Source organism: Thermobia domestica, chromosome 2, assembly GCF_964235325.1.
Source record: "Thermobia domestica chromosome 2, izTheDome1.hap1.1, whole genome shotgun sequence".
Classification (NCBI taxonomy): Eukaryota; Metazoa; Arthropoda; class Insecta; order Zygentoma; family Lepismatidae; genus Thermobia; species Thermobia domestica.
Genome location: NC_137455.1, coordinates 23012978 through 23036677, shown reverse-complemented (window position 1 = coordinate 23036677; position 23700 = coordinate 23012978). Strand labels below are relative to the sequence as shown.

At 32.2% G+C, this 23700-nt stretch overlaps 1 protein-coding gene across 2 annotated transcripts in view; it reads left to right on the top strand.

Moving 5' to 3' along the window:
• TfAP-2 (transcription factor AP-2) overlaps positions 1-23700 on the top strand; it is a 1022457-nt gene that overhangs the window by 468468 nt on the left and 530289 nt on the right. Inside the window, exon 1 of one of the 2 annotated variants that reach the window (XM_081740157.1) lies at positions 8304-9129. The exons of the other annotated variant lie outside the window; for it this stretch is intronic. Coding sequence (XP_081596283.1) covers positions 9127-9129 — 3 coding nt within the window. The 5' untranslated portion in view covers positions 8304-9126. Of the gene's footprint in view, positions 1-8303; positions 9130-23700 lie in introns of those variants that run through there. 2 annotated transcript variants of the gene reach the window in all.

Genomic DNA, 23700 nt, shown 5'->3' with positions numbered 1-23700 from the left:
AGATTCCCCAATTTCCACATTGAAAAACACACACATACATGCGTAACACACGATAGCCTGCGTTCGTACGAAATTATTTATTGACTACATATACCGTGAAATTGTTTTTTGCGACACGCACCAACAACCGTTTAATTTTGTGCGTCCGAGTTTTTTTGTTTTTTTTTTTCTAGATGAAGATAGAGAAGCGTTATTATGGTCCCGAATTGCTGGCAAAGAGTGCGTAACGCATTGCGAGCAGGTGATACCAAATACATAATTTTACATGAACCCCAGTTTCCCTTTCCTTTCTTTGTCCCATCCTCCACAATTACCTTTTGACACATGTCAGTTTCGTATATATTTTGAATAAATAAATGAATCGGTTCTGTACATACACCCATGTATGTATTGCATATAGTCAATAGAATTTATTACAAGAATTGATAACATTTACTAAGAATTTCCTAGCCAATATCATTTACAGCAAGAATTGGTTAAATTTGCTGCGAAAATAGAAAACGTGATTTATAACAAGAATTGATGAAAAAATAAAATGATATCTTTCAGTGTAACGTCCCACAATTATGCCCTTTAGGCTAAAGGAAACGGATGAACAAGGCAAATGAATTATGATGAAACAATTGGTGGAATGAGAAAGTGCGAGGAAACGGGAGTAACCCGAGAAAACCCATTGCTACGATGTTATCCACTACAAACTTACTTGGCCGGAAATCGAACCAAGGACCCCACACACCAGAAGTTAGCGCTCTACTACTGAGTCACCGTGCCCTACTAAGAATTGATGAAGTTTATTACAGATATGAACAATATAATTTATAGCAAAAGTTGATTTTAAAAATACAACAGATATCATATAGATAATGTAATCTACAACTAGGGATGCGCACGAGACGAGGTCGAGACAGAATTTTCCTGACAAAATTCGAGTCGAGACACAACTCTTCCAATAGAGAAGAATACATTTTTCGAGTCGAGACATCACTTTTACAGCACATTTTCGAGACGAGACAGCCTCAAATCTTGTCTCGTGCGCATCCCTATCTACAACAAGATTGATAAAATTTACCATTATTATTATTATTATTATTATTATTATTATTATTATTATTATTATTATTATTATTATTATTATTATTATTATTATTATTATTATTAAGTATTCTGCCTGTTGGCATGTCCTGGGACTAATGAGCCTTTATTTATTTATTTATTTAGGTTTGGGCCGATAGGCATTATAATTTATAGTAAGAATTGACAAATTTTATTCCAGATATCATATATTTCTACATTTTCTTTAGAAACATCAATTAATTTTTTACATTTTAGGCTTTCAAAATATGTACAAAATAATTCTAATCTAAGTGTTTGGTCAATCATTAATGTATCCTACCTCTACCACCAACAAAGCTAGCTCTAAAATATTTATTTTTGGTTTATTTACATTGTTTGGTCATTTTCAAACGACGATAGAACACTCGTTTACCTCGGAGCATTAATAGAAACAAAACTAAGCGCAGCAATACAGAGAATCGCTAAAAGCAGCAACAGAGAAAACATTATTAGCAGCGGTAGAGAAAAATGCTAAGAGCTGCAGTAAATAGAAACGATAATAATAGCACTAGAGAAACATTCTAATAGCGATGAGAGAAAAAAATGCTAAGAACTACGATCAAAGAAACGATAGCAGTGGCGATAAAGGAAAATGCTAAGAGAAGCGATACAGAGAAACGATAGCAGTAGCGATAAAGGAAAATGCTAAGAGAAGCGATACAGAGAAACGATAGCAGTAGCGATAAATGAAAACACTAAGAAAAGCGATACAGAGAAACACTTATGTTAGCAATATAGAGAAATGTAAAAGCAGCTATATAAAAAGCTCTAATAGCAGCGATACAGAGAAACGCTAAGTGCAGCGATAGAGAAAATCGCTAAAAAAAACGCTGAACGCTGAAACGTCATTTAAATATAAGATAATTTATGTATTTTTAAATTTTTTTTCCTATTCTTTGCCTATCAAGAAACCACATGGTAAAGCCCACATTTACGTTTTTCAATATATATAGAGGGTGGCCCAAAAGTAGGTATACACTCCTGAATTGATCAAACACAGCATTCTAGTTTATGGGTTTATTTGCTTCGGCTGTTCCAAGCTTAAGATATAAGTAAAAACACATTAAGAACAAATAATAAAGAAACTAAGTCTACCTGATGGAAAACAATAAGAAATGATGTAAAATGCAATGAGCTGATCAGTATGGTACTGTATACCTATATTCTCCCATTCTGAAAGTGTGTATGGTAATCATATAACCACGAGGGAAATCTGTTTCTGTAGTCTTGACTAGACTAACCATAGCCCTTCGTATGTTGTAATGTCAATAAGCTTCGTGTGTTCCCATATTAGAAGTAATGGGTATAAGTTAACAAAGTATTATGACTGAAGAGCAGTAATAAAACTGGGAGTCGATGAAGGTAAAAATTTTAGGAGTAGGTAACGTGATAACGCACCACGTATTTACTTTTAAGTCTTAAGAATTTGTTTCTGGCAGTGCCATCGTTAAAATGTTACTATTTTATTATAATAGGAATCACTTCATTTGAATAACTAGGTAAAATGTCTTCGTACAGAGATGTGGGTTTGGTAGTTTCCAGAATGTGCAGGGTGAGTCGCTTCAACATTGGTTAGTAATATCAGTTGCCTAATAAACAAAGCGTTTGAGTTGTCTATGGTAATCACGACGAGTCATGAAGCCTGCACTCTGCACAAATTATAGAACTGCTTTCCGTCACGTGTGATACATCGGAAGAATTCGGTACGATTCGTGGAGCTCAATTCCGAACGAACATTTAGAAAAAAAGGGAAACAGCAGAAGTGCTCCAACAACGTTATCAGTTATCAGACTTAGAGGACATGACAAACGAGAGCGGAAAATAAACAGCACTTAAAGAACTATAACACGAACAGCGGCAATTATTGGAATTAAACGATAACAATAACATTATCAAAAATATAAAACAACAACAATAATCAACAAAACGAAACTTAACGACACTCCCACAACACTGTACCCTCAGGAGATGTTCTCCGTATAGCGCGAGACACGACACTGGCAAAATGTCATGAGTCGGTTGACGACCGGGATACATCCTCGCGTTCTATTGGCTGGTGAAATGGGCAAATCTAGGTTAAGCTTCACGATTTATCGCGACCACTATAGTTCTACCGATGACACTTGACAGAAGGGAAAAGTACCTTTAAAGCAAATAATGGTATAATGTACTTGCCGACAATTAGACGTCACCCGTCCCGATATAATCCACAAATATACAAAGAGAGATTAGTATCTAGGAATTCGGAAAAGGGGAAAGGAATATAACTGACATAAATGTTCTTAAATAAATTAAATGTCGACTAAAAGCAGGGAATTTGTGCTATTATTCAGTTCAAAACTTTTGTCTTTGCGAATTCTGTCGAGGAATTTGAACTTAAGATATATATATAAAACAATAATCATGCCTATTGTTCTGTATGTTTACGAAACATGGTCGCTTACTTTGAGGGAAGAATGTAGACTGAAAGTGAGAACAAGATCCTGAGACGAATATTCGGACCCAAGAGGAACGGGCAGGAGGAATGACAGAAACTTCATAACGAGGAACTGCTTAATTTACATAATTTACACCGTTTACCAAATATTGTTAGGGTCATCAATTCTAGGGACTAAGGTGGGCAGGTCATGTGGCCAGAATGGAAGAAAGTAGGAACGTTTTAACTGGAAATCCAATTGGAAAACGACCATTAGGAAGACCTAGGAGCAGATGGGAGGACAATATTAAGATGAATCTCGCAGAAATAAGAATATAATGTAGAAACTGGATCCAGTTGGCTAAAGACAGAAGTCAATGAAGAACTTTTCTGAATGAAACATTGAACCGCCGGGTTCTATCGGACATAGAGTTAGTTAGTTAAGGTTAGTGTAAAAGGACAAGTTTTACCGATAGATGTCACTACAGTCTTATCTCTCCCATGTATTTTTTACCTTTCACGAAAATCTACAATTTCTTTTATAAATTTCAACCTAGAGACTTCAAAATTTTAGCGAAGGAACTTCATAACCTATTAAAGGGAACAATCCATGCTGGTTTTTTATTTAGAATTTTCTTCATTGTTGAAACAGTTCCATTGTTAAAGGTTTGGATATCCATTTCAACAATCAAGCCATTTCAACAATGAAGAAAATTCTAAATAAGAAGTCGGCACGGATTATTGCCTTCGATAGATTATGAAGTCCCTTTTCGAAAAATTTGAAGTCTGTAGGTTGAAATTTGTAAGAGAAATCGTGAATTTTCGTGAAAGATAAAAAATACATGGGAGAGATACGAAGACTGTAGTGCCATCTATTGGCAAAACTTGTCCCTTTAAACCAACCTTAAACGTTCTTCTTTCAGCTGCAATTCGTTTGTACACAACAATTGTTCAAAATAATAATCTTCCTTAGCAGCACGAAATAAAAAAGAGCACTCTTTACTCATTTTCCATCATTAGATCTCCCCCCCCCCCCCCGGTTACTCAGACTTACCATTAGATCTATTTCAGTGCATGAGGTGATGAAAGCGAAATTTTCTTTTGAGGGTGACTGCATGTTAGGGAGTGGCATCAATATAAATTGAGAATGAGTTGAAGTTACGAGGACGTAAACATTATTTGAAGGTGAGTGCAAGAATGAAATATTGACTTCAATATTTGGAGATATCTAAATACACAACTGTCTAATCTATGACTCAATTGTGGTGCAGAAGATAATCGATGTGTAATAGATAACGGCTTCTTAGATCGTGGATTTTTTTTTCTGTGTAGAGATATGTAAAGAATATGGTGTATAGTCATTTCCTTCTATGCAACATGATCAAATTGACTTGGAGAATCGACCTAGCGAGAAAATACAGTAAAAGAACATATGTTGAATCATGTGTGGAAATAGTTGGATTAGAGTATAAGCAATTGTTGACTCACATGCGTCTTCTGCATTGAATCTTGGTGATGATGAAGTGAGTGGTTTGAAAAAATGCATGTAATATTTACAAGATTATATTTTTTCATGACAATGGTATTGTCCCAACTTAGTCCTGATCATCTTGCTGAGATTTTTTTTTTTTAAGTTACAGGACTCTTTTTAGTTAAACGTTAATCCAAAACCTATTTCAAATATTATTCTATTTACAGTCGTGCACCAAGCAATGTTTTCTTGCTTTAAACATTATACAGTACGACATTTATTCTTCTATGTTTTATTACATGCATGTAGCCCTCATCATCGTTGTCATCATCACAATCATCATAGGTATTCTGTCATTATTGATAGATAACTTGTCACAAAGTGGGTCTCTTTGTCTTGATGTAACATCTATTACGGTCACGTTAGTGGGCCTTATAATAATGTAATGTAATTAGAATAACGCTAGTGGGCCTTATAAGATTGTAATGTTATTAGGATTACGCTAGTGGGCCTTATAAGATTGTAATGTTATTAGGATTACGCTAGTGGGCCTTATAAGATTGTAATGTTATTAGGATAACGCTAGTGGGCCTTATAAGATTGTAATGTTATTAGGATTACGCTAGTGGGTCTTATAAGATTGTAATGTTATTAGGATTACGCTAGTGGGCCTTATAAGATTGTAATGTTATTAGGATTACGCTAGTGAGCCTTATAAGATTGTAATGTTATTAGGATTACGCTAGTGAGCCTTATAAGATTGTAATGTTATTAGGATAACGCTAGAGGACCTTATAAGATTATAATGTTATTCGGATCACGGCAGTAGACCTCATAAGATTCTAATGTTATTAGGACCACGCTAGAGGGCCTTATAAGATTACAATGTTATTAGGATCACGCTAATGGGCTATATAAGATTGTAGTGTTATTAGAATCACACTAAGTAGATCTTATAAGATTGTACTAGTAGACCTTATAAGATTGTAATGTTATTAGGATCGGGTTAATGGGCTTTGTAGGATTGTAATGTTATTAGAATCACGTTAGAGAGCCTTTATAAGATAGTACTGTTATTAGAATCACGCTAGTAGAAATTATAAGATTGTAATGTTATTAGGATCACGGTAATGAGGCGTATAAGATTGTAATGTTAGTAATAGTCCGTTACTTCACACGATAACTCGAGGAGGAAAGCGAATTCTTGAATTCTGCTTTTCCCAATAAATAGATAGACTGATTATCTCGTACGAGTACGTTAATGTAGTTAATCTGTTAACATCTTAATAGGTAACGGTAACTTTAGCGGTGGCTATCTGTATCCCATATTCGCTTAATCCTCTTTACTATATCTTTAACAAAATGTATTTACTTCTCGATCCGCGTAATTTTTTCTGTTCTTCTCTACACCCACATCTCAAAAATATCGATCATCAATTTTCGTTACTTTTGCCTAATGCCTATATTTTTATCCTGTAAGATACAATACTTCAGGCAAAGCAGTTCATGAGTGTCTCTACTTTCAAAGATCATAAATATACTTTTCTTCTTCTTAAGTGCTTCTTCTTCATCTTTCAATGCGCAACGGCTCAAAAAGACAACATTTTTACCTCCACAGATAACCGAACTCTGGACTATGCGCGCATTATCCATTCAGCTGCACAGGATAAAATTCATACAATACTGCTGTGCTAAATAAGCTGCGTTTCAAGCCAAGAATAATGAAAGTTTTTCATTCAAAGTATTTGAGGATGTAAGTAAATTTGAAATTAATAGCAATAATAATAATAATAATAATAATAATAATAATAATAATAATAATAATAATAATAATAATAATAATAATAATAATAATAATAATAACTGAAGTTTCTAGAATGGGAACAGACCATAGATTACCCAAGGACTGGGATGAAGGTGGTGTTCAGTGCAATTAAAATTATTCGAATATTTATTATTCGAATAATTTCTCTTCTGTTATTCAAACATCCGAATATTTGTTTTCAGTATTCGAACAATTATTAAAATAATTATTCGTTATTTGAATAACTGTTCGTTATGAGAATAAGTATTCAAGTAACAAATTTTGAAGAATTTGTTATTCGAATAACGAATTTTTGAAGAATTCATCATTCAAATAACGAATTTTTAAAGAATTCATTATTCAAATAACTAGTTTTTGAAGAATGCATTATTCGAATAACGAATTTTGAAGAATTCGTTATTCAAATAACGAATTTTTGAAGAATTCATCATTCAAATAACGAATTTTGAAGAATTCGTTTTCCAAATAACGAATTTTGAAGAATTCATTATTCGAATAATGAATTATTCATATTTAACAGCACTAGTGGCTTCCAAATATTCTGCAATTTTTGTACTTATGAAGGTAATATAATCCGCACTATACTCCTATCTTCTTTACTCCCAGGTTGTCCCAGTTTCCTATTTTGCCGAGAATAGGTGAAACTCAGTCACATTTTTTTTAAAAAAAAAGATAGAACGAGAAAAAATTCCCGTCTCCACCGAGGGTTGAATTCGGGTCCCCGGATTGACAGATAGCCGCCTTATCGATTACATTACCGTAGCTCTATTCTTCAATATGTATTTTTTATCTGGGCAAGCATGTTCTTATTACAGGAAAGAAATAGGTGAACTTGTTGCAGTGTACCGGTATTCACCAACAAAATCTGGCATAACCGAATGACGATTCAAATCCAATTCATAAGCCGGTAATAATAGCCACTGGACGATGCATTCCCCTTTTCTTTGTTTTGGTAATACCTCCAAACCAAAAACTCTGTTCGACTAGATCTTCTATCCCGCTACATTTTACGAGATATTAACTTGTATATTTTGAATAAAAATGAATTATGTAATATTTCCTTTATGCGTTTGTCTGGTCATACACATTGCATAATTGCTGTTTTTCCTCTCCTTTTGAGATTACCTGAAGATCGCAGCGAGGTTTGCCACCCCTTCTCCTTCTGAGTTCCCCTTCCCCGGTTCACCTTCTTCCCCACCTAGTCTGGCGGCAACATTTTGTAGAACTGGTAAAAATTGGTGGATTCGTGTCTGGTCCTGACGTATGAGGACAAACAACAGAACATAGAGTTGTTGTAACGTGGTCTGTTCTCACTTTTTTCTCTTTTTCCACCTTGTTTTGTATTATATACGTACCTGCGTAATGTGTGTGTATGTTGGAGGATAGCAGTCCCTGTTAAAATCGTGTCCATCCAAGAAACCGATGCGAAGTGGCCTGTTCTGTTGTTGTGTGTAGATTTCGTCCCGACCTCCCCTCAGGCCTTTTGGCCTTCCTCTGTGAAGAGAACTTCGCCGGGCTGCACACACACACACAAAAATACAATCTCACACACACATACATACAAACACACACACACACCAACACCAACAGAAAGATACACGCGCGCGGACAGGCCAGAGGAATACATACCACTTGCCGCACCCCGAGGAAAAGAGGTTCCACGTTTGTGGTAGTATTCTTCAATCTGCACTCACGGCAAGAAGTAAGCGACTTCTAGCCATCCTACCCAGCGAAACGGCCCGTAGGAAGAAAAAGTGGGGAACCACTTCTCCCGATTTGGAAAACAGTCCAGCCCTAATTTATACTTTCTTGGACATTATCTGTGATAAGTGACCAATGTCCTTGTGCGAATTATTTGTCTGTTGGTGCACTTGTGTCTTACAAGAAGAATAACACCGGTACTTAACAACAATCAACTTAAGATATCAATCTATTGTTGTTTTCTTTTTTTGTCCTATTCTTCTGGTTGTTCCGGTCTTCCGAGGACCTACAGCAACTCCTTTCATACTGGGATCTCCCAATTGCCGGCAGTGACTTACTCGAGAGCAAAAGAGGTGGAGATCCTCTTTTGGGAAGGACATTCCGACATCCCATTGAAAACATCATCGCCTAACGGGACGGAAGAAGACAAGTTGTCTGTGTCGGTGTGTCTGTGTTTGTGCGTCTCTATAGATAAATACAATTGAAAGGAGTATCAACAAAGCCGAAGGCGTGGCGGTCTTTGGTAACGATCGTAGAAGGCCGGTGCAAGACTGGCCAGGAAGTGACGAGATCCATCGTCATCATCCCTTTGCCGTTACCATGGTAAGTACACTCTAAACTGTTTATTTATCATTTGGGGACATTAAAACAAATGTCTAAATATCTTTGAAAATCTTTGGCAATTCTTCAAGAGTTGACAAGCTCTGAGCGGGTACAAGAACAAGATAATCATGTCAACTTCAGCTGAGATTGAGATCCCAGATAACATTTCATGCATCCTGACAGAAATTCTACCGGCGACAGAATTACAAATGTCCGGTTATCGGATTACGTAATATATATCTAATGATTTATGTTTGATGTTTCAATTCGCGTTTGGTCACAAATCTGACTTTTTTTTACATTCTTAAAAATGTAAATGTGAATTTTTTTTTTTTAAAAAAAAGGAATAACATTGTTTCGACGTGGATTATGTGTGATCAGCACATTATATATTATACTTTTACATATAGGCCTATAGCCTAGGCCGAACAATTTTGAATGATAGTCGAGAGTATAACTTGGATTCAACAAGAGCACTAAAACGCGAAGGAGTTAATCTGTTGCGAAGTTTCAATATTATATACCTCGTTACACAGCGTTTACATAATCCATAGCTGAAAATAGAAATTTCAATGTTGCCATTGGTATTGATAGGATGAGATTGAGCAATTGAACGGTTGTACGGAAATAAGAGATTCTCTATGGATGATCATCAGTTCCTAATATATTTTCAAGCTATCTCGTGTCGTAAGTAGTGTCTCGTCTCGAAAAATGTACTTTTTTCTATTGGAAGGGCTCTGTCTCGTCTCGAATATCGACAAAAAAAAGTCTGTCTCGCCTCATCTCATGCGCAATCCGATCAATTACGCCCCCACTTTTTTATTGCTTCTCCAAAAAAATTGCGAAAACAAAGAATAATCCTAAAATTTCCCTGCTAATTACTTACTGTTTTCTAAATAGCCTACTGCTTAGTAAAATAGTTTATGTTGTCAACATGTTTCCTCATTGTCAAAGAATACGCCTCTAAATCAATTTTGATGTCTTCGTCTTGGACAACGAACTGAACAAGATCATATTCACTAGCATCTTGTACTTTGTATTTTGTAATAGACTTTACACAGATGATTTTTAGGTTTCTTATTTGATTTTTGGAATTTCTTGTAAAAAGTTAAAAAGAAGTGACAAAACTTGTAATGAATACTTTTAATTCTTTTACTTAAGAATTCAGATATCAAATTTAAATTGAATATTTGAGGTCTTCAATCAAGAAGTAACTTACATTGTAAAAATCAAAGTGTGATAATTATGTTATTCTCATAAGCTATTGCTTGACTGGGCAAATTTTAAAAGAGCTATTGTTCAAAAAATATTATTTTGTTAAAATTTTGTCTAATGCTGTTAGTGCCTGAGTTCAATTCCCTATAGGCGCACTGAGTTTTTGCGTATGACCCATCATCATAACTCAATTAAAGAATTACTCGCGTCAGCGGGAGCTCATATCGTTCGAATTCTACGTTAAGTTGTATGTAGGTCCCTGTCTCAAATAGCCTCGCTGCTGAAAGAGACGCTAAACTCAAAATCAAATCAAATCAATTATTTGCTTTAACAAGCCACGAAGTTCGGGTTAGAAAGCTAAATAAAATTATGTCGAAATTCGATGTGCTGTCCACGCATCACTCAGTTGAATATGTGACATCTGGTAGGCCATAGTGGCAGAAAGTCTTGAGAGTCAATTATTTCCTATGCTTCATAACACTCAGTGGGTTGTGATTTAAAAAAAATTAAGGAGACAGTTGAACTAGATATAATGCTATCAAACTAAAATCAGCATTGATTTCATTGAACTGCTATTAAAATTTATATCCTCTAAAATATCCGCATACATATTTATGCACTACACAAGAACCAACAAAAAAATCGTTCAATTTTATGAGATTGCGAGACGGAAAGTAGGCGAGAAGCAATGTGGCGATTGTAAGGTCATGCAGCTCAGCACGTGGTACTATATTCAAGTAGATTACGCGTGAAGTACATAAAGTGTACGTGTGCCGTAATACTCAGGAAATATTTTCTCATATGACACGCGACATCGTGGTATTTCAATGCATTGTCAGCATGCGAACTTAAATGTATTTCTCACAATTTAATGCAGTTTATCAAACGTAATAATGTTTGTGTTTCGTCCCACTTGCGAAACCAATTTTTAACAAATATTAATTTATTAAAAAGAAATACACATGATAAACATAATAACACGTGTTTTCTTTGATGACGATAAACATAATATTGAAACTATATTTAATTTTTAAGAATAGTAAAGTGACTGCGTGTTACAGTTCTAAATGCAAGCATAAATTCAAGAAATATAGCTTGAGTGTTTCCCAAGAAATGTGTAAATGTTTCAGTATTTCCCTCAAGTTTCAAAACTTGCGAAACAAATCAGAAACTTATATTTCTTAATGTTTCAAATCGTTTAGCTTAACTTTATTCGAACTATTTGTGTTAATGTTGTCAAAATGAAATTTAAGAACTATCCCGACTATGACCCAAGAAATATGTTTCACCAAGAAATGTGTAAATGTTTCAGTATTTTTCTCATATTTCAAAACTTGTCAAACAAATCAGAAACTGTTTCTTGTTAATGTTTCAAATCGTTACCTTAAACTGCATATTTTCATTATTTAATACATGTACCGAGCTTAGAAAGTCATTCCAAGCATATATGCCATTATTTTATTTGATTATAGTATTAAAAACACGAATATCTTTATTTTATGAACAAAAGTAAATCATCTTCAGTACCTTTATAAACTACTTTGTTTTACATTCTATTAGATTTATCTATACATTTTAAAACCCGAAACTGATTCAAACTTTGTGAAAAATATATTTCCCCTAATCGGAACTAAATTATAAAGTGAAACCGTACATTTTGAAAATTACAACAATTTTACAGTGTCAACCAAATAGAAGCGAATGTAACAGTTTTGAAAAAATTCAAAATACTACAGCTAATTTTTTAAAAAAAAATCTTAATTGTTCAACTTAGAAAATTATACGATAAAACATACACTCTGAAGCTAACAATGTTAATTTTATATCACAGTTTTATAATGAAATTAATTTCACAACATGCTATTAAAGAAAGAAATTTGAAATATTTTAGTGCGACACAAAATTTGTTTTATAACAAAAATATAGAATTTATTTTATATGCAAAAAACTATAGGATTTCAAGCTTTATTAGCAGTTTAAACTAATCGAAGTATTCGAATTGTGAAATGTTTAAACTTTTAATTACAATTTAGGTAAACATGTCTAATAATATTCTCCTACTCAATATTTAATATGTTTTGTTGCTCGATTAGAATATTCACAGGTTTGTTCTGGAAGTATTTAACCTACGTTTTCCTTAACTTTATTCGAGGTATTTGTGTCAATGTTGTCAAAATGAAATTTTAGAATTATCCTGATTATGACCCTGGAAATATATCATAATGTGCTGTGTTGTTAAAAGAAAATCCTTTATACCTCCCCATTTACTCTTAACCAAGAGGAAAATTCAATCAAATTAACACGGGTTTTTCGACATTGATTATACATTTATGTTCTTACTCATAAAAAAATGCTAAATTATTCTGCATACAGTTGTGTGAATACATTCTTTTATAGAGATGTGGGTTACCATGTTGTTTTGAAGAGTGTACATCGATGATTGAAATAATTTGTCAATGTATGTTGTTTTAGTACCCATAAAATGGAATCTTAAAAATACCGAAATGTATGGTATCATTTGCCTAGAATTTTAAAATAAAATTAACAAGTAAAAAAAATACAATATGACAAAAGCAAACTATTACTATTACAAATTTGTGCTGCAGTTTCAGTAAAATATAATTGCCTTTATCAGGCACCTCAAATAATAATGTGCCTGATGAAGGCAAAGATATATCCTCGAAACTGTCATATAGAGTAGTAATAATGTGTGTTTGCGGTCATTATGCTTCATTTTAAGTTATACGTAATTCCAAAGCCAGAAATGAACAGTATTCAACAATTTTAACCCATAAAATTTAGAAATTTTATATTAAATTGTACAAGTTGCCTATGTATATGACACAGAAAGGATTAATTTTCAAAGCCGATCTTAAGGCTTGTAATTGAGCATATTTTTTTTTAAATATTATTTATTATGCATTCAATGGGAAATATATTAGTTGATATTTCAAGTTCAGATCTTGTTTTTTCTCTATTCGTTCAAATTTAGTTTCATAATTTTTTCGAACTTCGATTTCGTAAAATTTCTATTTTTTAAATTAAACTATAACACAGATGAATACAAAAATTCAAAGTAGTATTTATTGAATCTCGCGTGGTGAAACACAATGATAAAAATGTCTTAATTTAAAAATGTCACTAGATGCTGAGTACGAAAGCATATTTGATACGTTCAACTGTGTTATAATGTTGTAATTACTTTATTTGTAATCTGCTGCGACATTTATTCCTCTTATCTTTACTAATCTTCTTACTAAGCAGTGTAAAATATATTTTTATATCCAGAAATTTGTTTAGTAATATAGCTAATATAATTTTTAGCAAGTGATTTCAACGATAGATTAAATAGCTAACCGTCTCGTCTTCATTTGACAAGTAACAAATTTGTTTTTCTTTGCAATTTATAAATATCTAGGATATATATTTTTTCTCATTAAGCTTTAATTATATGTAAGGCATGAGACAGAAGAATCCCACATTAGTTTCACTGTTTATTTCTCAACTTTCAAATTAACAAGAGAACAAGTAAATATAACAAAAAATCAGTGAAAATTGTGGTTGGTACTTAAAAAAAATGTGTCACGTGAACATTTGATTAGCTTCTTTGCATCTAAATTATTATTGAATAATTGGACCAGTCATTCGCTTCATGGCGATTATTATTAAATAATTTGATCATCCATTAATTAATTGGTTTATGAAACGGGTAGTGTAATTAATTACTCTATAGAACAAAGACCACTTTTTTTAGTATTGATTGATATGCTTCTCAATTTTTTTACTTTGTTCTTAGGATTTTTTACGTGACAAAAATCTATTAAAGAGAAGGCAAAAAAAACTAAAAAGAAGTTACTGAGAAATTCTCTTGAAAAGGACACCGTACGAATAATCATTAAACTACCTAGGAATGCATTTTATGATTCCACTATTTGTTAAAGTTTAATTTCATTCAAGTTCAATTTTATAATTTCCCTATTTGCTAAAATTTAGTTTCATGATTTTTCAGCCTACTCAAGTTAAGTTTTATAATGTCTCTACTTACTAAAATTCAGTTTAACCCTTAACGCACGAAGCCTAAATCGTCAACGTTGTTTACCAAGCTGGGGTCTTCTAGGGACCCCAAGTATTATTTGAATTTCTCAACTTTTTTTTTTTTTTTTTTTTTTTTGCACTTTTTTAACGAACGTATCATCGATCTAATTATGTAGCAGATATCCCAAAAGGATGCAGGGCACATTTAAAAATCGAGAATAAATTGGTTCTTATGGTTGCAGCAGTATCACCAAATATCACCCTCTGGGGTCCCCAGAGGACCCCGCTTGGTGTGTTAAGGGTTAATACGTTTCTGACCTATACAAAATTCTCTTTTGTAATTTGTTCATTTGCTAATATTAGATAAATTATAAATAAGTTTCTAGAGTTTCTTATTTATTCAAAATTTAGTTTTATAATTTATCTGTTTGGTCAAGTTCAATTTCGTGATTCCTCTGTCTAGTCAACTTCAGTACTATTTTGTGTATTTGGGAGAGCTCTGATGGTTCAGTGGTGGAGCGCTTATCTTTGGCATGTAGGGTCTATGGTTCGATTCCAGATCGCACGAAGTGGTCTTTGTGGTGGACTAACACCGTGTAAGTGTTTTTTTCTGGAGGTTTATATATATACCTCTACAATAGAAAACATTGATTGAAAAATTCACTGATTTGTGTATACACCATTTAATCACCAGTGAGGCTATGCAAGAAAAAGTCTATAGAGCTCCCCTGTTACTAAGTGGTTAGCGTACGTGCCTTTGGTGTGGGAGATTTCCGGCAGGAGCTCATGTGTGCCGATTACACGTTAAGCTATAGGTTCACGTCTCATATAGCCTTGCTGCTTAAAGGGGATCTAAACTAGAAAAATCCAATTAAATCAAACGAGATCTAGGGATCTGAATACCGTAATTAGTTTGCTCTCTCACTGGGAAACTTGGTAAAAACGTTAGTAAAATGTTTCTATTATATAAAAGCATGTTCAGAAAATATGACAATATACCTCCTGTGTTAAGTGTCAAATATACATGAAACAATTTAGTAATTTTACCATATCAAATTGTGAGGCTACAGATCAATTACAACACAAATACTCTTAAAGGAAACAGGGTTTCACAACTTCCTGAATAGGACCTTGTTTTAGTTGAGTTCTTCTACAGTCTCTAGCAAAAGAATACGTTACCTCTATATTGTGTCTTTCATTATGATTTTAATTTCGAAACGAACTTATCAATTTGTATAAAGCTTTATGTTTAGGGAAAGACCTCATTCTCGTATAATTTGCAAGAGCAGTTTTAAAATCACTCAAATTTTCTAAAGCTCTTAACAACAATAACAAAAAAATTATTCATTCTTTTAAAAATGACTCCACTTCTTGTATTCAGATTACAAACAGAAATAACAATGTTCAAGAGAGAATATGATTGTATAATATGTTAAGCCAAGTTCTATGCCAATAAGATTTATAAAATTTTCAGAATCAGGGTTGTTTTATTTACTATTTTAAGGTGGGTGTAAATGCTCGACTTTAGCCGATAGACGGCAGTACATATCGCCTATCTTTCCAATGTATTTTGTATGGGACTCAATATTCAAAATAATTCAATTAAACTAAAGAGATGAATATTCAGACTTTGTCTAAGAACAAATTGAAAAAATAATTGATAATAACCTGTGTATTTTCTAAATACTTTGTTTTATTTATTGTTGAGAGCGCTTACTTTTACTTTTCAGAAACATGCTTCCAATAATGAAACTCTCTCAACAAAAATAAAGTATTTAAAAAATACACTGATTATCCTCTGATTATTTATTCAATTTGTTCTTGGTCAAAGTGTGAATATTCATCTCTTGAATTTAACTGAATTATTTTGAATATTGTTGCTCCATACAAAATACATTGCAAAGACAGAGGACACATATTGGCACCTATTGATGATATTTGAAAGTTCAATAATGAATCAGAGAATAATCCGTATATTTTCTAAATACTTTATTTTGTTTATTGTTGGGAGAGTTTGCTTTTACTCTTCAGAAACGTGCTCCCAACAATGAAACTCTCTTAATAATAAACAAAATAAAATATTTAGAAAATATACTGATTATTCTCTGGCTATTTATTCAATTTGTACTTGGACAAAGTCTGTATTTATTGCTTCTCTTGAATGTAATTGAATTATTTTGAATATTATCGCTCCATACAAAAGACATTGGAAAGATGGAGGGCACGTCCTGCCATCTGTTGGTGAGATTCGAACTTTTACACTTTCCTTAAGCAAAACTTATCAGCCGTAATACTGTTTCGAAAGCAAGGATTTAGGGTTAACTACGAGATAAAGAATTGAGGTTATCTCGTTTTGAAATGATATCATAAAAGTGATGTCTTGTCTCGGGGAACTGAATCTATTTGTATTGGAAGATCTGGCTTGTCTCTTTATGTGGTCGCGAAAATTCTGTCTCATCTCATCTCCTGGACAACTCTACAAGAATTGAAGCTACTTTTTCCTTCTGGAACGCTACTATACATATCTATTCATTATTTCCGTTACTAACACAAATCTGCCAATAAATAACTCAATTATTACGGTATTCTACCTAGATAGTTTGTGTACGTAGATTTTCTACTAGGTACGAAAGTTTTACAATTTAATCGAAAAACTTAACAAATTCAGCTTAATTTAATACTTATACTACTTAATTTAGTACAGATTGCAATTTAAAATTCCCTAAAACTGAGAATCAGATATGTTTGACAAGTAGGTTTCTTTTTTGGGGGAGGAGGGGATAGTTATAGTAAAATTAACCACCAGTGCCATTCAACCATTATAATCTGTAAGCATGGCCGGATTTAGGGAAGTACACCCTCCCTTCGTTGTAAATATACACTATCTAAATGAGAAGTTAAGAGTGAAAATAGCAAAACTTTCATAAGGATTCTATACGATACAAGTATTTATCATATTCCAAGTGTCATTGATTAAAGGAATTCTTTATCACTTATATATTGAAAATTATACCGATACAAAGCAGCCGTGGCTGAGTTAGTAAAGCCTTGGCTTTGCACTTGAAAAGTCGTGGGTTCGATTTCTGAGACTAGACACTGAGTATTTTGAAGGTAATTCCTCATTCCCACCATAGATGTCTAAAGACATTTTCAAAAAAAATCAAATTTAATTCAGATGTACTGACAGTTATTGGTGCATTTCGTCAGAAAATTCTGGATTCGTCCTTGTCTGTAAGTATAAGATTGTGACTCAGAATTAAATACTTAACACACAAATGTTATATTGCCAGCAAAAATGCTTATCCATCTTTTAAATTAATTTTTTTTCAACAATTCTCATTGTACCAAGTTGAGTAGCTGTAACTTGAAGAAAATACTGTTCGTTTCTAAACTTTCAGAAAATATACTATACTCAAAGAAACGTATTTATAAGTTTGTGAGGAAAGAAATTATGTAGATGATACTTTCTGCTTCGATTTTTTTAAAATTAAATATAAAACAAGGAGTAATAACTTTGATCACAACAGTACAAATATGAACAAATTAAAAAAAAACTTCGGTAATTTGAACAGTTGATACAAACAATAGGGTTTCAAATCGAAGTACCTAAAAAAATATAATGACGAAATTCTCATCTAAAATAATCTGTTTAAAATAGATGTCTCTGAAATATTACATTTTCTTAATAATTTGAACAGTTTTCTCGACGTAATGAATTATCAATAGTTATCTTAGTAATAAATATTTGAGAAACTATCATCAATACAGTAACATAGATACTTTGTTGAATTTTCCAAAACAGTTTTGTATTCGTTACCTATTACAAATATTAAAAAGTATTTTAAGATTTTACAACGTAGCTTCATTAAGTCCTTAGACAAAATGCTATAACTTAAAATAATAAATATTTTAAGGAAGTTTCTCATTTTTGTTGAGTATTAATTCTAGCCTACCTCGTTTAGATAACATAGGACTTCAATAACATTTGTAAATTAATTGAGGTGTTCTATGTTTTGGTAGCGTACTGCTCAAAATATTTGCAAATAAATGCTGATGTTCTATGCTTTGATAAAGCTTAACAACGAAGTACTTCTAGCGAAAATCGAATATTTTAGATTATGTCATTTTGTAAGTACAGTAAATCATTTATTTAATGAACAGAACTTGTATAATTTAGCAAATGTCTTTGGGAAGAAGAAACTTCTAAAGGGAGAAACTGTTGACTTTGACTAGATTTTTAAAAGATCCGACTGCAGTGTAGAGCATGGATTACTAAGAAAATACTTTCAATGGAAAGAAACTGAAGCTTGAGGAAGCTTGAGCTTTTCTCATCTTTCCAATATGCATTAGCAGAAGTATTTTTTGTTACTAATATGGTATGTGGAATAAATAATTTACATTTACATTGTACAGTACAATTTTAAGCGTGATATCATATTTTAAATATTGTTAATAACATAATTCGCGATGTAACGGACTTTCGATTTTACTGACGTACACTTTTGCCCCAATTAATTCAATTAAATCAATGTTTTTTGTACTTAAAACTTTAAATTTTAATATTCCTATTTTTGGAATACTGCACAAAAGTGAAATTAATGTTGTTCAACCTAACAAAATAGACAAAAATAACATGGAAATATTGGGATTGGGACTAATGTAAATTAAGATCTATATTTTTGAATCTCACAAGTACTACTTTGGAATTCATCAAAAGGGAAGAGTTGATCGTAGTACCGATACGACAGTGTTTGTCAAAAAAGATCATCCATTCTTATCTATAATATTGGACAATTATACCAGAAGATATCTTGGGGATACATTTGGAAATTTGAAATAACCTCAAACAAACTATTTGCTCATGAACGTTTTACCAACTAGCGTAACTACATTATTATTTCTGTATTTTTTTAAAAACATAAATGTTTAATAATAGGTCTCTGACTTCAAACGGATTTTCTAAAACGTATAAATGTTTCTAATAAATATTACTAACAGACTCGTGTTTAAATTTTTACTAGAGAAACGTTAAGGTAATTAAATATTTCACAGAAAGTAGTTAATTAATCGTTCTGCTAAGCATTTTCTACATGAAAAAATAAACTTTTCGAATGTTAAACATTTAATTGGGTGCATTTATTGATGGTAATGTATGCTATAAAAACGTTTCTTCACTTAAATAAGTTATGGAAATATAAAAATCTTCTAAGCAATTACTATAATATTGTTTCTGACGTATTGTTAGAAAGAAATACTTGTCTAAAACTTTAAGTATTTGTTAAAATTTATATAATATTTTCACTCTATAAAACGAATATTTTATGTCATTATATTGAGAACTTTTAAATTACTGAAATCTGAAATAGGCAGTTTTCGAAAAAAAGAAAAGAAAAAAAGTTCTTAATTGTCAAGAAAAAATATTAAAATAAGGCTTTACGGCCTTTTCTAAAAGTTATGATACCGTGCTTTCATTCTTCTGAAATCAAAATGAAATTAAAAAAAAAATAAAATCTTAAATATTAATTTACGTAATTAAATGAGAAATCATTACAGTCAATTATTTATTTATTTCTAATTAATGTATTTTTAAAGATATTTCTAGTAAAGTAATACATGTGGTTCGGCTTCCATATTAAACCATATCTATAAGATTATTTCTAATACAGAGTCAATTCGAAATGGCAAGTTTGTCAATTTCTTGCAAGTAAATAAATAAATTCAATTTTTAGAGGAAGTAATAGAAAATTCCTTATTGTAGTTCCACCTAAGAAAATTGTACTTATTTGAAGTTTTTGATGAAGACATGTTGTTGAACTTTGTGTTGGTTGCTTTTAGTTAACGTATTGCCGCAGATGTGTGTTTTAAAACAAATTTAGAACTTCTTTGACACTAGTAAATACTGTTATTTATTGATTATATATATATATATATAGATTTTATATTGATTTTATATATTAAAATAAAGCTTGTACAAGCACTGAAAAATAGATACGACATTCGTGTATAAAACAATTTGCAATATAATCTATTAATGCTTAATTTTACATCCATATTGATAGGTTTAAAATGAGTATTTTTCTTTGAAGTACTAAGAGTACAAGAATTTCTTAAATGATAATTTTGTATTGTAATATAATTTACAATTGAATTCCGCATCTTGATGAATAAGTACACACTTCTAAATGAGTAATTTTCACTTGAAAAATATGAATAATCGTGATCTAAAATTAAAATTCATTACAGTATTCCAATTTCTTTTAAAAGAAAAATATAGTATGCCTTTCTTTAAATATACAATTATTGGATCATCTAATCTTTTAAATATTATAATTTCAAAGTACCATAAGACAAAGCACTAATTACATGTACTTAGAAAATATAAATATTTCTCAGTAATACAAAATTATTCTTGACGGTCTCGGAAGTAATAAGTACTTTCTTAATTTCGAGACGAGATAAGAAACATGACAATCCTAATCACATTCAGACGAGAAATTTCACGAGAGTCGTCGTTAACAATGATGTATATCGAAAAAGGCCAACTTCGTCTTTTTCATAGGGTTGTACAAACAAGTCGAAGTTGGCCTTTTTTCGATGTAAATCGTTGTTAACTCCACTTACGTGTTACTAAATGCAAAAGTTAGCTTCAAGCGTTAGTCAAGCTGTGCTAAAAACGACTCTGTATAAGGCCCATAATGTTTGTATGGAGTACTTAAGAACATTTGAAAATTAACATTGTTTTATACATTTTAAGAGTTTTTAAATATAATATTTGTACTTGAAGATTTCAAGCTCTGAAAGAAGAAGCTTCAGTTAGAGATCTTAAGGTTGGTGTAAAGGGACAAGTTTTGCCAATAGATGTCACTACAGTCTTCGTATTTCTCTCAGGTGTTTTTTATCTTTCTCCAAAATTTACAATTTCTCTTACAAATTTCAACCTAGAGACTTGAAATTTTTGGAGAAGGAACTTCATAACCTATCGAAGGCAACAATCCGTGCCGATTTCTTATTTAGAATTTTCTTCATTGTTGTAACAGTTATATTGTTAAAACTTTGGATATCCCTTTCAACAAACAAGCCATTTCAACAATGAAGAAAATTCTAGATAAAAAAAATCGATACGGATTGCTGTCTTCGATAGGTTACGAAGTTCTTTCTCGAAAAATTTGAAACCGCTGGGTTGAAATTTGTAAGTGAAATCGTGAATTTTCGTGAAAGGGTAAAAAATACATGAGATAGATACGAAAACTGTAGTGACATCTATCGCCAAAACTTGTCCCTTTAAACTAACCTTAAAGTATCTCTAAAACTACAAAAAAAAAAAAAAAAAAAAAAAGACTTAATTCACTTGTGTACCGAACTCGCCATGTCATACCGTTTGCAAATCTCTCGTGACATAAAAGGATTCTTATAACTTCTAAATGAAATTAAGAATGCTCCAACTGCATTGCCAGAACGAACTTAAAAAAGAATTAATTTCCTCTTATTAACTTCTATAGGATTTATATCAATAGTGTTCTATGTACTTTATTATTATATTCATTAAACAATTCTTGTAATATATCTATCCATTTATAATTTCCTTGAGTACTAATTTCTTTTCCCACATGTTCTGCTTAAAAGTTCTGTTAAAACGTTCTACGATATGTTGTTTTACAAAGACTCATGCTCAAAATGGGGGGCCTCAAAATTTGAAAAATTCGCAAAACATCATTTCTCTATGACTTACGGGCTCCTTAAGTCTCCCAAAATCGGGACTTATTTGACCAATATCTCGGAGACGGTAAGAGTGACGCGAAAAATTTTGATATGCTATCGAATGGAGGGCTCAAAATTGAAAAATTCGTAAATAATATATACACACACACGCAGAGAGAGAGAGAGAGACAGACATAAAGAATTCTATAACGAACTTTTTATGTCCGTTAAAAATCAGGATATACATTTTATACATAAATTTATAAAATGAGACAAGACTGGAAAACCTTATTACTCGTCTCATCTCATGAGAAATACTAATTAAGGAAGATGGAGCCTAATCTAGAGTGGCTGAATTTATATCAAAGAACTGTGTCCCGGTCATTGTCAATGTATTTGCTTTGATACGCCTCGACAAACATATATTGATGCTCTGTAAGACATCAACGCTTACACACAATATATTTAGAAAGTCTACATTAGACAATTACTATAACAGCCACCAGCAAGTGACATCACATTCTTCTAGTCCATTCGCAAAGTATAATTCGCATCATTTTATTTTTCTTTCTTCAAAATAATAGTGAATCAAAATACGATATGTATGAAAATGTATGGAGAATATGGCGCCATGGAGCATACTATGAAAACGATTTAATTTGACTTTAAGTTTTGCGCCTCTTTCAGCAGTGAAGCTATGTGAGACATGGGCTTACAGCTTAACGTGGGATACGAACCACATAAGCTCCTTCCGAGAATTGAACCTGGGTCTCTACTATGAAAACGAGAGGTAAGAATTTTCGACGTATTGCTTTTGATTGAAAAAAAAAAAGTCTCATGCTTATGCAATGACGTCAAAGATTGTATGTTTCTCAGTTAAACTAATATACCTGAAATTCGTACTAATTATTACTTCAAAATTGTTCAGATGATTATATGATCACACGGAGTCGTGAAGCTTGACCTAAAATTTACCGATTTCAGCATCCAATAGAACGTGAAGGTCTGTCCGGGTCGTCAACCCTGTCTATGAAATTTTGCTAGTCTAGTCTCGAGCTTTACGAAGAATATCTCCTGAAGGTACAGTGTTATCGGATTGTCACTACATTTCGTTTTGTTTATTATTGTTGTCGTTTTATATTTTTGCTATTGTTATTGTTACTGTATAATTCTAATAATTGTTACAGTTCGTGTTATGGTTATCTAAGTGCTTTTTCTTGTCGCTAAGTCTGGTAACATTGTTGGTACACTTCTGTTGAATCACGTTTTCTTAACTGTACGTTCGGAAGCCAGCTTCACGAATTGTGCCGAATTCTTCCGATGCATCACACGTGATGCAAAGCAGTTCTGTGATTGGTGTAGAGCCTAGGCTTCACGAGTCGTCGTAGTCAAAGCTTTATATTACATTTATGTTTTTGTTTTTTTCTCGTAACATGTTTGAAAAATGTAAAATGGGGGTTTTATTCTCTTAATTTCCATTAATTTTATTTCAAATATAGAACAAAATACCATTACTTCTGTCTAACAATTACACACACAGTATAAAATTTGACTTAACGTTTTATATCTAGTATACGCATGTATGGTTAATTTTGAGACATCAAATGTCAATGAGTTCATTCG